This window comes from Notolepis coatsorum (genome assembly GCF_963971535.1).
Source record: "Notolepis coatsorum genome assembly, chromosome: 15".
In the NCBI taxonomy this organism is placed as follows: domain Eukaryota; kingdom Metazoa; phylum Chordata; class Actinopteri; order Aulopiformes; family Paralepididae; genus Notolepis; species Notolepis coatsorum.
The window spans coordinates 11,864,085-11,880,789 of record NC_140179.1 but is presented as its reverse complement, the minus strand read 5'-3'; the positions used below and the strand labels follow the sequence as shown (position 1 = coordinate 11,880,789).

The 16,705-nt window shown below is 42.9% G+C and overlaps 1 protein-coding gene across 1 annotated transcript in view; it reads left to right on the top strand.

The window, feature by feature from the left end:
• The first annotated feature begins 316 nt into the window (after window positions 1–316).
• Window positions 317–16,705, top strand: part of tmem63a (transmembrane protein 63A) — a 78,204-nt gene continuing 61,815 nt past the window's right edge. The window contains exons 1-6 of the mRNA XM_084330594.1: window positions 317–400; window positions 4,556–4,764; window positions 10,525–10,607; window positions 14,623–14,695; window positions 15,101–15,138; window positions 15,936–16,078. Coding sequence (XP_084186720.1) covers window positions 4,558–4,764; window positions 10,525–10,607; window positions 14,623–14,695; window positions 15,101–15,138; window positions 15,936–16,078 — 544 coding nt within the window. The 5' untranslated portion in view covers window positions 317–400; window positions 4,556–4,557. The remainder of the gene's footprint in view (window positions 401–4,555; window positions 4,765–10,524; window positions 10,608–14,622; window positions 14,696–15,100; window positions 15,139–15,935; window positions 16,079–16,705) is intronic.

Here is a 16,705-nt window from a genome sequence, read left to right as displayed (position 1 = left end):
TTCGTCTTGTTTACATCAGGGTCCCCCATTTTCAATTCATAGTGACATTTATGACATACACAACAACATACATGACAATGACATCATGACATTTATGGCATAGGGACATACATGACATACAGGTATATAGTACTGTTACATTTGTGACATATACGATGCAAATATACAGTACCCATAGTATTAGTTCCTAACAGAGAATATATACTGGGGAGACTGTACATTAGGAGGGGTGGGGGTGGGGGGGGGTTATCCCTTGGTCATTAATCCACACAGCAGCAGCAGCAGCAGCGACGGTCTGCGCAGGCGCGGATGTGGAGGAACATGAAGACCGACATCAACAACACACAGAGACCGGAGGAGCAGAAGAGCTTTTCTTTTCTTTAACACAAATTAACAACAGGTACGTCCGTTCCCTCCTCGACCCCAACACATTCATACACACACGCTGAATTCCACTTTTACCATCCTGTTAGTTGTTGTTGTTGTTGTTGTTGTTTTGATATAGGCCTAATAACGTTATACGTGGCAGCCTGGCAGGACAGAGAGGTGGCACATGTTGTCCTGCATGTGATGATGGTTTAACGTCGGTAGCTATATCGTATTATCGTACTAATTATCGTACTAATTATCCGCTATTATGGGTGCGTCCACTTAGTTTTTCGGGTTGTTGTGAACCGTCCTCTTGTCAAAACAGCCCACCGCTAGCTGTCAGACAGTTAGACTACTGTCTGTGTGTACAGTACAACACACCGCACAGAAAACTGCATGCAATATTACCCAATGTCTGTCTGCTGATCCCCATCTGACCAACATGAATGAATGAAAACTGTATTAACAGATTGCAGAATGGGTACAATACAGTACGGCTCAATACACACAATTGTTAGGGGATGTAGACCAGAGAAAGACAAGTCTTGTTTACATCAGGGTTCCCCATTTTCAATTCATAGTGACATTTATGACATACACAACATACATGATGACATCATGACATTTATGGCATAGGGACATACATGACATACAGGTATATAGTACTGTTACATTTGTGACATATACGATATGCAAATATACAGTACTGTCTGTTACCCATAGATCCTGACAGAGAGTATATACATATGGATATGGTGGGGAGGAGACTGTACATTAGGAGGGGGTGGGAGAGAAATATACATACGGTGATGGCATACATATTTTGTTACCAGGACTAATGTTAGTACATATAGCCAGATCATGGTGTATCGCTAATCAGATCACTAGGTGGTTGTTGTTAATACAGTAACACCTCTCTGTTTCAAGAGAGGTGTGTGGCGACGAGGACACATTTTTGTTGACATTTTGTTTCATTCATTTTCACCACCAGCTTTTATTATGCATAATAAAGTATGTAGGTTAAGTTGAATAATACCAGTTTCAGTGCTAGGAGCTAAACTGTGACTAAAGTAGGGATCATGAGCCATTTCTTAGTTATTACAGTGACAAAATATGTATTCACCAATGTTGTAAGTAGATCAACAGAATTACAAATAACGTAATATTGAAAGATTGGGCTTTGTGGTTTGAGGTTGTGGGGGGTTGTTGAAGAGAGAGGGTGAAACTATTTGATAAGAGGATTTGTTTGGGGATTTTCCCAATGAAACCCAACTATTAACCGGTTTCATAATGGCTCCGGCTAACTGAACCAGTGATGGAGAGTCGATTCCTCTCTGGTCAAGAGTCCAAAGTGCAGTAAAATCGACTCTTAGAACCTACAAATCTTACATTTCACTACAAATCCATGGCTAACCTGATGAACATAGCCTAACATTAGCAGAGTTGTTCCTGAAATAAGATGTCCCGATAACGAGGCTTGTTACAAGTAGGAGCCCTTTTTGAACGCTTCAATGATTTATTATGTCAGAAGCGGCTCTATTGCCAAAACAGCCAATATGCGGCCGTTTTGAATGGCGGGAGGCAAAGAGTCGATTCCGCTCGACTCCAGTAGTTACGAGTCAAAATTGGACGCCCAACTCCAGAAATCCATGGGTCGTTTCAGCCGCTGTTAGCTGAAGCCAACCCTGCTCATAGTCAGGGGTGTAAAAAGTACATAGAAAGTATGGGTACCGTCTCAAAATCTTTAGTCAGAGTATCTGGCTAAAAACACACTTGAGTAAAAGTAAAAAAGTTTATACTTTTAAATGTACTTAACACTTTGATTGCCTAAGGTTAAATTCATGATATACCATCCCTAGCCAGCTCTATTTGTCTATGGAGAAGTTCCCCTTCTTTGCAGGGCTATAACTTTTTAAATTCTATTGCTAGATTGCCATTATTATGGCCCATTCAATGTCCTATATGTATTGTTCAGGGTGTATGAACGTTAAACTTTTTCATTCACATATTCATACTAAAATATGATCTAAAGTATAAGTATGTTTTCATCTCTTTCTGCAGCTTTCTCCAGAACGTGATTTATAGCCCCAAATGCATTATATTGATGATCAAATACAGTTTGGTAAGCGATCGGTGCCAGATGAAAAATTTCAAATGGACGTGCTTCTAGAAGTTTCTACGTATCATCTGATGATGACCGGATGGGCGGGGGATCGTTTATAATTCCGTGGGCAACGTTATACCATTCATCTAATGTGGGTCAAATGTTCATCATAGCAGTTAGTGTCGAACACGGTAATACTACACGCTAAAACTCACCCCAGTCTCCGCGGGCCGTTGGGCGATCAGCGTGGGGTAGACAGTTTTCCATTATGGGATGTCGAAATACCCGGTCCATTTCCAGGTTGTATAATAGTATATACGTCCAAATCATGTTGTTTATCGAGTTATTGGCAACGGATCGCTATGTATTGTGTTGAGCTCGAGTCCCGGGAACTATAGCGAGTGCCCGGAAGTAATATGGGTGATCACCACTTCATCCACATGACTTCCTGTTTGGCGCTTCTGCCGATGGGCCACCAGATGGCGCTCTTGAACCGCTAGAGGATTGAGAGGAGCTCAGAACTGTGTGTGAAGGCTGCAGAGGGGAAATATGATTCCGATCACAGATTTTTGAAATATTGATATTAAAGACGAGTTAGGGCGTCCTCGGCAACTTTAGCATGGCTAGGAAAGACGCCTAAACACGTTTTCGGCACTTAAAGTGTTAAGTACTAAAAAGTTTAAACTTTTTTTCTAACTGTCTATTCTTCTGATAGCAGGTGTTTAATCAAATATCCCACTTTCTAGTCTTGCACAAGGACCAATCAGCATGGGTATGGGCGGGTTCATTTTCCATTGATGGGGATTTAATTGGCTGTTTTTTTTTTTTTAAATAAAGTGCAGCCGCAGGAACACTTTCTATGCCACGAGGTGGCGCCAGAGTTAGCGCTTGAATGCCACCATCGGCGCCAATGTTATCGTTAATATCGCCTAATCTATGTTTTAAATTATGGCTATGTGTCTAATCTGCCCGTCGCTTATCAAAGAATCCTTTTCCAGTCAGTGCTGTCAAGGAAGATTGGTTTTTTATCGCTTCATTTCCGTTTGAGAGCATTTTGAAAAGCACCCGTTTTGAGGTAAAAAACAGTCCATTCTGGGGCATTCTATGATAATCGTCTTTTACTGGAATATTCCAGAACGTTGATATTTGTCGGCCTATTTATGAATCGTTTTCAAATAAACGCTAGATGATCAATATTATACGTACACGCACGCCCATTCGAGCCGCGCACGGATAATCGCCGTGTTCATTTCCTCTTGGATTTTTTCAGTAAAACCGATAGAGGACATTTCACAAAACAGCTTATATCTTCATCAAAATTAGTCTGATTATCCTAACACTGATAACATAGATTCCTTACCTGACATCAGATGGTATCCAACTGTTACTGGTATATTCCAATTCCTGATCACCATTCGAAAAAATCGATAAGTGTATAGATCCAACGTGATACAGTAGCACACATGATGCCGCGGGGCTCAGAGCCCCCTGAATGAACTCTGGTACTCCGGCTGCATGGGTGGACTGGAAAATGTGGAGTACAGGATTTTTTTCCCCATCCATTTTCATTGAGTCCATTCCAAAATCCCTTATGTCATCTGGGAGATGACATAATCTGATCCACATCTGATCGCCGGCGGCACTCGGGTATACTAGGGTAGGCTCGCGTGATGCAATATGTTTTCAGATCGCTAAAAAAAAAAAAAATCCGAGAAATCTCGTGAGTGGCTTTCAACGAGATCTTAATAATTCCGAGAAAACTCGTGAGTGGCATAGAAAGTGTTAATAACGTTAACGTTAGTTCGGCCAGAGAAACAAATATACTAATTAAAATGGTTGGACCTGCGAGATTTGTACTTTGTAGTAGGTCTGCATTTTAAATGTAAGGAGTAAAAAGTGTGTTTTTGTTCTCTGAAATGTAAATTGAGTCAAAGTACAAGTATACAAACCTAATAATACTCGAGTAAAGTACAAATCCCCCAAAACAGTACTTGAGTATTGTAACAAAGTACTATTACTCAAGTACTTTACACCCCTGCTCACTGTGCGATCTGATCTGTGTGTCTCCCCGCTGCTCTCCAGTGATGTCTGGCCTGGGATGGGAGCAGCAGATCCTGCTGGCTAACAACGTCTCCACACCCTCCTCTGCCCACCCCAACGTCTCCACACCCTCTGCCCACCCCCCCCTGGACAACAGCAGCTGCTTCAGCACCACCCAGAGCACCGTCCTCAAGGGGGTCAGCTTCGGAGGCGTGCCCGTCGTTCTGCTGCTGGATTTCATCGTCTTCCTGGTGTGTATCGTCATGTGTGAAAGCATTTCTGTGTGTCTGTGTGTGAAGTGAACGTGATCGACTAACTCGGTTGTTGAAGTAGAACGATCTATTGTCATTGCACAATACAGTGCAACGAAATTAGTTTGTGCAGCACCTGAAATAACGATACCTACATACACACTCTACCACACAACACATCCATGATGTACCCATAGACACACTACCATACATACATTTGTTGTACCCACTCACTGACACACCACACATTCATGTACCCACTCACACATACGCTCTGCTACATTATGCACTTATTTACAGGAACATTAAAAAGGTTTAAAAAAAAAAGCATCCCAACATCTGTCATATTGCACATGCAAGTATTATAGCGATGTAGATGTGGTGGCAATAGGGGGGGGTGATTTTTTTTTTTTTTTTTTTTTTTTTTTTAAACTTTGACCAGTCACCTGGTTCTTTTAGCGTTTATCGCTTTTTCTTCTCATTCATACTTGGTCAAGTTCGACCGACAGAAGCAGGCTGAAAGGGTTCAGATGGGGGGGTAGACACTCTGGGAAAGGCACGGCTGCCGTCCGGGATTCGAACGCGCTCAGCCCCAGATCCGTGCAAGCGCGGTTGTCCACGGCGCTGAAATAGCACTCGCGGTACGTGGTGAGCTACTGGAGCTCCCCTGGGTGATTTTTTTTTATCCACTTTTTCTCCCATTTTCTATATTTTTCTCCCATCCCAATTTCGTATCATCCAATTCAACCCTCCCCTGTCACGAACGTTGTTTCTTGCCTCCCACAAGCCGGCTGCAATGTGGACTAAGTCATACATAGCACAAGTCCCCTCCGGTACTTGAGGTAACAGCAGTCGCATCTTTTCACCTGCGCAGCTCGATCTCTCAGTGGCGAGGAGTAACGCGTGGGAGGCTCACGCTGCCCCCGATACTTCCTGATTCTACTGCGCAGGCGCACCAACCGACCTGTAGGAGTCGCTGTCCACACCGCCCGACCCCCACCCATCAGTTTCCCACCCCCTAATACGGCCAATGTGTATTAGTATGAACGACCAGCTAAACTGAAAGCAAATGTGGAGCGCTGGGCTCGAACAGGCGAGCCCAGCGTCTCCGCATTCGTGGCGAGCGCCTTGCCCACTACGCCACGTAGCCGCCCGGGGGTGATTGTTCAGTTCAGCTCTCGGGAAGAAGCTGTTCTGCAGTGAAACGTTAAGTCTGACGTGATGTATATTCATGTCCAGGCAGCAGGGCTAAACACTCAGCTTCAGACAGTGATGTATATTCATGTCCAGGCAGCAGGGCTAAACACTCAGCTTCAGACAGTGATGTATATTCATGTCCAGGCAGCAGGGCTAAACACTCAGCTTCAGACAGTGATGTATATTCATGTCCAGGCAGCAGGGCTAAACACTCAGCTTCAGACAGTGATGTATATTCATGTCCAGGCGGCTGAACACTCAGCTTCAGACAGTGATGTATATTCATGTCCAGGGCAGCAGGGCTAAACACTCAGCTTCAGACAGTGATGTATATTCATGTCCAGGCAGCTGAACACTCAGCTTCAGACAGTGATGTATATTCATGTCCAGGCAGCAGGGCTAAACACTCAGCTTCAGACAGTGATGTATATTCATGTCCAGGCAGCAGGGCTAAACACTCAGCTTCAGACAGTGATGTATATTCATGTCCAGGGCAGCAGGGCTAAACACTCAGCTTCAGACAGTGATGTATATTCATGTCCAGGCAGCAGGGCTAAACACTCAGCTTCAGACAGTGATGTATATTCATGTCCAGACAGCAGGGCTAAACACTCAGCTTCAGACAGTGATGTATATTCATGTCCAGGCAGCAGGGCTAAACACTCAGCTTCAGACAGTGATGTATATTCATGTCCAGGCTAAACACTCAGCTTCAGACAGTGATGTATATTCATGTCCAGGCAGCAGGGCTAAACACTCAGCTTCAGACAGTGATGTATATTCATGTCCAGGCTAAACACTCAGCTTCAGACAGTGATGTATATTCATGTCCAGGCTAAACACTCAGCTTCAGACAGTGATGTATATTCATGTCCAGGCAGCAGGGCTAAACACTCAGCTTCAGACAGTGATGTATATTCATGTCCAGGCAGGGCTAAACACCCGGCTTCAGACAGTGATGTATATTCATGTCCAGGCAGCAGGGCTAAACACTCAGCTTCAGACAGTGATGTATATTCATGTCCAGGCAGCAGGGCTAAACACTCAGCTTCAGACAGTGATGTATATTCATGTCCAGGCTAAACACTCAGCTTCAGACAGTGATGTATATTCATGTCCAGGCAGCAGGGCTAAACACTCAGCTTCAGACAGTGATGTATATTCATGTCCAGGCAGAGGCTAAACACTCAGCTTCAGACAGTGATGTATATTCATGTCCAGGCTAAACACTCAGCTTCAGACAGTGATGTATATTCATGTCCAGACAGCAGGGCTAAACACCCGGCTTCAGACAGTGATGTATATTCATGTCCAGGCAGCAGGGCTAAACACTCAGCTTCAGACAGTGATGTATATTCATGTCCAGGCAGAGGCTAAACACTCAGCTTCAGACAGTGATGTATATTCATGTCCAGGCGGCTGAACACTCAGCTTCAGACAGTGATGTATATTCATGTCCAGGCCAGCAGGGCTAAACACTCCGCTTCAGACAGTGGGAGCTGCTAGGAGCACATAATTATGCAAAACTGTTATTTTATGACTCCGATCCATTAAAACAACGAAGGGACATGGCACTGAGGCGTGTTGAAAAGACGAGAGCCTCAGCCGACGCAGGAAGCTTGGCCCCCGGAAATGGTTTAATCATTTACATTTTGTCACTTAGCTGAACGCTTTGATCCAAAGCGACAAGTCAGCGGGAAGGGCACAACTCTTATCAGCTGAGTAACCTCAAAGTGTTCAAACTTTGAGTGCTGCAGTGTCAAGTGTATGTTAGTATATTAGGAAGAGTGCATGAAGGTAGAGGACGGTAAGAAGGTTAGTTTTTTTTATAATTTTATTTTATTGAAGAAGTGTGTCTTTAGTCGACGGCGAAAGATTGGTCGGGTTTCGGCTGTGGAGCAAGGACTTCTCCTTGATGACCCTCCCGGAGCTCGTTTAGGAGTGGGTCTGAGGCGGCCAGAAGATGCAGAGCGTAGGGGTCTTGAGGGTGTGTAGTTAGAGACCATTGACCCGAGGTAGGCGGGAGCGGTTCCCTTCGCCGCACGATATGCCAGGTCGAGGGTCTTGAAGTGGATTTGTGTGGCAATGGGGAGCCAGTGCAGGTCCCTAAGGAGTGGGGTAACATGGGCCGACTTTGGTAGGTTTGAGATCAGGCGGGCCGCTGCGTTCTGAATGAGTTGAAGAGGCTTGGTGGCGGTGGTCAGTAGACCAGCAAGCAGTGCGTTGCAGTAGTCGAGGCGGGAGATGACTGTTGATTGGACGAGGAGTTGGGTGGCTTCTTTTGTCAGAAGGGGGGCGGATCCTTCTGACGTTGCTCAGGAGGAATCTGCAGGTCGTCCGGTCGTCAAGGACAACACCTAGGTTCTTGGCGGTTGGGGACGAAGCCACAGCTACATTCTCCACTGTGATGGAAAGGTCGGTCAGGGGGGAGGATTTGGCCGGCAGGTGAAGCAACTCTGTTTTGCTTAGGTTCAGTTTGAGGTGGTTGGTCGTCATCCAGGCGGAGATCTACTTTACCATTTCAAGAGGCTGGATAGATCTACCATCGCCAGCCAAGCGAACAACACCGTCTTATAAGTCATAGGCTAAGGCTGAATAATAGGTATAATGCAAACATAGAATAGGTCCATATTTTTCTATTAATAATAAAGTGTAAATTCTGACTATATGGGGAGAAAAGCATAATGTATTATATATAAAATAATTAAATGTATGGGACCTTTTTAAAATACAGATGGCACTTGCTCGACTAGCCTACTTATTAGACCCCAATGTATTAGCTCATTGCAAAATATTCTACAAATTAAATAGTGGCTACTTCATTTTCATATTCAGGATGAAGGAGAAATGCAAATTCTCAGTGATCAAGAAAGATGTTTATTTGACATTTAAGAAGTCACTGTGCAACACAAAAAATCTCTTATTTCAGAAGCAAAAATGTGTTCAAACATTTGAATCTAGCCAAAGATGTCCCTCTGCTTAGCCAGTTAATATCTGAGCAATAATGGAAAAATAATAGCACAGTCACAGATCACACCTTCAACTTTTTTGCCTACAAATGATATGTCACATTGGCAAGTCACAGATGTTCCTTCTGACTGAAATGCCCCCATGTGCAGTTGTGCGACAGCCAAGAGACACACACACACACAGCAGAACAGCGAGGCACAGAGGGAGAGAGGCCTCTTATCTTTTTGCAACCCTAGGCTGGCTCTCTAGTAAAGATTTATGATTAAACCAGATGAGGGAGAGAGAGAGAGAGTATACGTGTAGTAAAGCCTGCTGTTTGTATGTTTTATTCCCCTCTGCTTTGTTTTTTTCTACCGCAAGTATATTTCTACTGTACTTTCCATGTGTAAGATAACACCACACATCCTGCACTCTCTCACACACAAACACACTACAGGTCACTTTAAACACAAAAAAGGTAACATTAAAAAACATAACTATGTTTTTGTATAGTTATATAAGTATAACTGTATATTGTATAGTAGTGTATATAGGACTCATTACCTTTCATTCGTAAGCTTAGAATTGTATTGTATTTTATCTTAGTCCTTTTTATCATGTCTATTTTATTATCTATTCTATTTTATTCTATTATTATTTGTATTTTTTGCACAATCAAGCCGGGCATCATGGCCACCTTCATTTCACTACATGTCTCGTTGTGCAATCATGCATGCGATACAGTCACTGTTCAGACTGAGGAGTCATATCCTGGGCAGCTCAGTGAGCACTAACACTGCCTGGGTTAGGGGTTCAATTCCCACCGGGATCACCCATTTATGTTCTCTCTCTCTCCTCCAAATGGCTTCTGTTGTGTTGGTTATGTTGTGTTGGTTATGTTATGTTATGTTGGTTATGTTATGTTGTGTTGGTTATGTCATCTTATGTTGTGTTGGTTATGTTATGTTATGTTGTGTCATGTTATGTACTATAGTAATAATAATACAACTTTATTTGTATAGCACCTTTCATACAGAAACTGCAGCTCAAAGTGCTTCACAACAGCAAAAAGACAGGAAAATGAGCACAAAGTGCAGACATATAAAATCACAGTTTTTCACATTAGGATCTAACATCCCAACAGGCCACCTTGTTTATGGTTTGATTCAGTTTTAAAAATAGACAATAATAAAAAGAGTAAGATAGAATATATATTATAGTAGAATATAATAGACATGAAATGAGCACATAAAGTGCAGACATATAAAATCAGTTCTTTTTTTAACAGTGCAATAAAATAGTTCTGGATTACTGTTCAACAGTTTAAAGTCGTCTTTTCCTTCTCTGTTTGGTATCCACAGTTTAAAACCTGACAGTCTTCCCTCCTGTTTGATACCCACTTTGACCCTTCGAACCTCCCACTCAGGGCAAACCTCCCTCTCAGGGTGCAGTTCTAGGCCTGGGTCTTACACAGTTTTAAAGCCTGACAGTCTTTCTTGTTTGATACCCACACCCTACTGATTCATTGCAAGTCATCAGGTAAGCCTGTTGACTGGTCAGTCTTGATATAGGAAGTGATGGCTCATTGGTTCTCTTGTTTCCCTCCGATCACAGGTGTTGCTGGCCCTCTTCTCCATCATCCGGCGGACAGTGTGGGACTATGGACGCCTGGCGCTGGTCTCCGACAGCGAGGGGGGGTCAGTTTCACACCTGTCCTGTTATCACCAGCTGAAGAAAATATAATGGGCATATGATTTTCTCTCGATTTCTCTGTCTATTTAATCAGAAGATATAATAATAATAATAATAATAATAATAATAATACATTTCATTTATATAGCACACTTTAAACTCATTGAGATCTCAAGGTACTTCACAGCAAAAGGCAAAATAAAAAGGTTTAAAATAGAGATGTCCGATATTATCGGCCTACCGATATTATCGGCCGATATTGGCATTAAAATGTAATATCGGAAATGATCGGTATCAGTTAAAAAAATTTATTTTTTATTTTTCACATTTATTTAACCTTTATTTACCCAGGCAAGTAAGAAAACACTTATTTTATTTATTGTCAAAAGTATGCATAATGTTGTGTTAATTCCACGACAAGAGATATATATAGTCAAGTTAGACCGCGCTCACAAGTTCTCACACTGGGTGCTGCAATCCCATAAAGTTCAGTATATCAAAAAGCAGGGTAGCCGGACCAGCACTCACAGGTTCAATGTTTTTTAATGGCAACCTGAATAAATAGCAGACATGTTTCGGACAATGTCCTTCTTCAGTGATATGGCTAGCAATGGAAATACATTCAAGATGGTAGTTAAATACACCTGGCAGGTAATTACAAGACATGACACGGCAGGAAATGACATCACAACGCAGGTGTGCCGGTGCAATGTGACCAAAGGAATGACCTATCAAAGTAGAGTCCAATCATAAATTATACATATATATATACGGTAGATATATCTATATCTAACACCAATCTATATTATAAACAATACAAAACAAAACAAAATTACCAGAAACTTGATAACATATAACATGCCCATTAATTTCTAGGGCTAATTGAGCCACTTTACATATTTAATTAAATAGTTTCAAATTATACATTGGGCATCCTTGTGAAACTTGCCTCTAGTTTAGCATTAAACAACAACTTTAATAAAACCAGAAATAACACTGTAGGTGTAAGGAGGTTAGAGGAAACAGGTTAAAACGTTCTCTTCATTCATTCCTCTAGGTTCGATGCAATTGAACAGGTGGATATAATAACATTCACGTTGCAACAGCAACTTGTGTCTGTCTCCACCTCGCGCTGGCCTGAGTACTAACTCTAGTCCCATATATTTGAGATCGTTGACGGTATGTTTACACTTAGAGAAATGTCTAGCTACCGACGACTTGACGACGACTTGACATCTGAATTTCTCACAGCACATTTGTGTTCACTAATTCTTGATTTAAAGGCTCTCGTTGTTTTGCCCACATAAGAAAAATTACAAGGACATTTTAGCAAATACACCAGATTAGACGAATTACACGTAAACCGTCCTTTGACTGGTATATTTTTCCCCGTTTTAGGATGTGCGAAAAATTTATCTTTAATCATGCCCTGGCACTGTACACAGGATTGGCAGGGAGATTTCCTGCCGTGTCATGTCTTGTAATTACCTGCCAGGTGTATTTAACTACCATCTTGAATGTATTTCCATTGCTAGCCATATCACTGAAGAAGGACATTGTCCGAAACATGTCTGCAATTTATTCAGGCTGCCATTAAAAAACATTGAACCTGTGAGTGCTGGTCCGGCTACCCTGCTTTTTGATATAACGACAAGAGATATGTAATGTTAATTACCTGGAATTATTCTGTTTTTTTGGGGGGGGGGGACTCTGCATATATCGGTATCAGTTGATATCGGTATCGGAAATTAAGAGTTGGACAATATCGGTATATCGGATATCGGTAAAGAAAGCCAATATCGAACATCCCTAGTTTAAAACAAACAAAAAAGTTATATTATTATATAATAAAATATTATATAAATAATAATTAAGCATTACATCACACGCAGGAGTGGTTTGTGACCAATAAACCATGCCTAGGGGTGGTTGTTAGGCCCGAGGCGCAGCCGAGGGTCGTTAGACCCCCCTAGGCATGGTTTATTGGTCACAAATCACGACTGCACGTGGTGTAAAGCTTTTATACAACTGCCAGATTCATCCAACCTTATTTCTATACAATAAACACACATTAATCGAAGATTTATTGAAAAAACCATCCGCCAGAAAAAGTAGTTCCCACAACTCCATGTGGAAGCAGCTTGAAGTGCATCCAACCAAACTAACACATCCAACTGTGTATTATTGGAATGATTGAGAGAAGTTGCCTCATGTGGAAGCAGCTTGAAGTGCATCCAACCAACTAACACATCCAACTGTGTATTATTGGAATGATTGATTGAAAATTTTATTACCAGATGCAGAATGGGTACAATACAGTACGGCTCAATACACACAATTGTTAAGGGAATGCATAGGAAAAAAACGTTTTCTTCGCCCTATTTTTTTATTTATTTCTTTTAGCCTAAACTTAACCAGTTGGAAACCAGGGGTACAGTAATAAAATTAGCAATCAACCAATCAATCAATTCAATAGACCATGCTCACTTAAAACAGCGCTGCTTCTCTCTCAGTCTGACTCCCCCGCTGTTGCAGACAGGAGTGTGTGTGTGTGTGTGTGCGTGTGTGTGTGTGTGTGTGTGTGTCACAGTGTGTGTGTGCGTGTGTGTGTGTATGTGTGTGTGTGTGTGTGTGTGTGTGTGTATGTGTGTGTGTGTGTTTGTGGGTACGCCAGCGTCGGACAGTGAGAGAGAACGCTGCAGTCAGTAGCAAGAAGGAAGTAGAAATTTAAATCAATCAATTAATCTATCAATCAAACCGCGATTTTTCTTTTGTTCTAGATTGCCTCAAGACCCATCAATTACATCATCCAACATTGTTTAAAGGGCTAACACATTCCCCTTGACAGAATCGCTTCATATTTAGTCGTTTAGTCGCCATTAACATATCCATTTGTAAATATTATTGGCCACCTTCTTGTGATCCGGCGGAGTGATGTGATGTGGGTCGGTTGTGGGCGGGTCCTGGGCCAGCAGCGTGGATTGTTGCCAATAAAGACGTGTAAAATGACTGTTTCAGCCAATCAGAATCGAGAAATTTGCATGCCGTTGTATAATACAGTGTAAAGCTGACCTTGCCACATTGTTGTCCTGTGAATGAATTTAATTGTGCAAAAATTACCCCTTTTGCGTGATGCAATATGAAAATCATTAAAAACAATTAAATGACTAAACATATCCAAATAAATGATGACTTTACATACAAACCTTTTACAGCGACAGAATACCGGAAATACAATTTTAAAAACTCATATTTACCTGTTATCAAATGTTAGTCCTTGTATCAAGAACTCAATCAATCAAGCAGAATATGCAAAGAAAGCCCCCATTCCTGTTTCTTATTTTTGGTAGTGGGGCTTCGCATTTGCTTATGTTTGGATCACTAATTGGGCCTTTAACAGCTGTTACTCTGACGAGGCATGTATCAGAATAGTTAAAGGAACACGCCAACATTTTGGGAAATTCGCTTATTGTCTTCTCCAGAGAGAGACACGAAGATGGATACCAGTTTCCTCTCTGTGCGTTCAGTAGAAAGCTATCTGGCTGCATGTTAGCCTAGCTTAGCGCAATGAATGGAAGCGGACAGTACCGGTTAGCCTTCGGGAGAGGTGTTAGTTGGACAATGCCTAGGCTAAGCGGCACTGTCGGCTTCCATTCATGCGCTAAGCTAGGCTAACGTGCAGCCAGATGGCTTTCTACTGAACGCACAGAGAGGAAACTGGTATCTTATCTTCTTGTCTTTCTCTTGAGAAGACGGTAAGCTAATTCTAGGGCTGTCTTAAATACTTCAAAGCTTCGAAGCTTCGTTCGATGGGCATGGGCTTCGAATATGAAAATGAAATTCGATTATGTAAAAAAAGAAAAAAAACTTTTTTAAAGTATCAAATAAATGTCAGGAGAGATTCCTGGATCATTCTCACCTCACTGTGTGTGTGTGTGTGTGTGTGTGTGTGTGTGTGTGTGTGTGTGTGTGTGTGTGTGTGTGTGTGTGTGTGTGTGTGTGTGTGTGTGTGTGTGTCAGGTTCAACGAGTCGTCACACCGTCGCTATGGGCGCGTGTCATCTGGCAACGCAGAGGAGCCCGAGCATGAAATGGTAATGGGAGTGGCTAATCTCAAATCTTCATCTTCATCACAAGGGTATTCATATTATTCATAACTCCCCCTAAGAATGGCTGTACTGATATTATTGGATCACTGGTCACGTCATGTGATTATTATTACACACACTTGGCAAGCTATAGCTAGTCTGTGATCGGGACTCTCATTCTCCAAGATGTTGAATGAGGCCTGGGGGGGTGGGGGGGGGGGGGGGGGGGGGGGTGGTTACCCAAACCCAATATTTCCGTCCACTGACTTGTCGTGAGACTAATATGACTTTAGTGGTGAAGAGGTTATACAATCTTGTCACTTTTCAAAAGCAGCTAAAAAGATTTCAGAGTAATAAATAAATAAAGCTGTAGCTGCCGTCGTCTCACCGTGTCTCTTTTCATCCTAATAGGGGTTGTGCTCCTGGCTGCCGTACATCATCAAGATGGAGTGAGTGATTCTTAATATCTTAATATCTGTGTCTTGTTATCGGGCCTTGGCCTTGTTCACCATACATTGCTCTGGTTGTGTTATAGACCTCTGCACTTCCGCATTACATTGAGCTCATGGGAGAGAGAGCGGGGGGAGAAAATTAATGAATGTGGATGAGAGCCTTGACATTAAGTGGCTGTAGCTACGGCTGTGTGGGCGCTGGAGACATGACCCAATAGACTTTTATATACGCCCGAGTCTCCTGAACACGGAGAGACTACCGGTAATCCCAAGTCGATCGACACTTTCTCGGCCGAGCTATGTATAGGCGCTTTCCCGCGCCTACTCCCGAACTACGCATACGCAGATTGATAGACCTAGACTGGGCAATCTGCGCATGCGTAGTTCGGGAGTAGGTGCGAAAAAGCGACTATAGCTCGGCCGAGAAAGTGTCGATCAACTTGGGATTGGTCGCTCCGTGTTCAGGAGACTCGGGCGTATATAAAAGTCTATCGGATCATGTCTCCAGCGCCCCCACGGCCGTAGCTACAACCACTTAATGTCAAGGCGCTCATCCACATTCATTCATTTCCTCCCCCCCGCTCTCTCTCCTCCATGATTTCAGAATCCCGGAAGTGTTGCGGTGGGGTCTATAACCCAACATACTCTGGGTCACTTGCGGTGGTCTATAACCCAACATACTCTGGGTCACTTGCGGTGGTCTATAACCCAACATACTCTGGGTCACTTGGTGGTCTATAACCCAACATACTCTGGGTCACTTGCCAACAAGTTGTGTCCTTTTGATTCCACAGTGAGGAGATAGTGAAGGCCAGGTGTGGCATCGACGCGGTCCACTACCTGTCGTTCCAGCGGCACCTGATCACCCTGCTGGTGCTCATCACTGTCACCTCCGTGGCCATCATCCTCCCTGTGAACCTGTCAGGAGACCTGCTGGGTGAGCGGGACCCATACAGACACAAGGACCCAGAAACGTCATCACTTTATTCACTAAACACATCTTTTTGGGAAATTAGCTTATTTGCCATCTACCCTGGAGGTAGACGAGCAGATGCATACCCTTTTCTTCTCTGTGCGTGCATTAGGCTTAGGGAACAGCCGCACCGTTAGCCTAGCTTAGCGTCATTCACTGGAAGTAGGTGTGCCTGTGTAGCCTAGTTCCCAACAGTCACGAAATACACTCCAAATACAACTCCAAAACCTTCCTGTAAACATGTTACTTGTTACATTTTCGTTTTCTAAGCAGATATACTTGGAACTATTTTTTTCCGAACCACTGCTTGCCTGGAAGCCCCGTATTTTAAAAAGCAACAGGGCTTTTGAGGTGATGAAATCACAATGTCCTAATATATTCAAAATAAAAGTACTTTGCAAATAAAGATATTGTAACTCAAAACAACCCCCTCCCCAGGACATTCTATTGGTGTTGACTGACACCCATCCCAATGTGATTGGTTAGTAACTACAGTATGTCCTGCAGTGGACAGTCGGCGCTATGGTCTTGACTCACAGGATGTTCACCCCGTCTGGATGCCTCCCATTGGCACAGACCATTTCCTTCTGC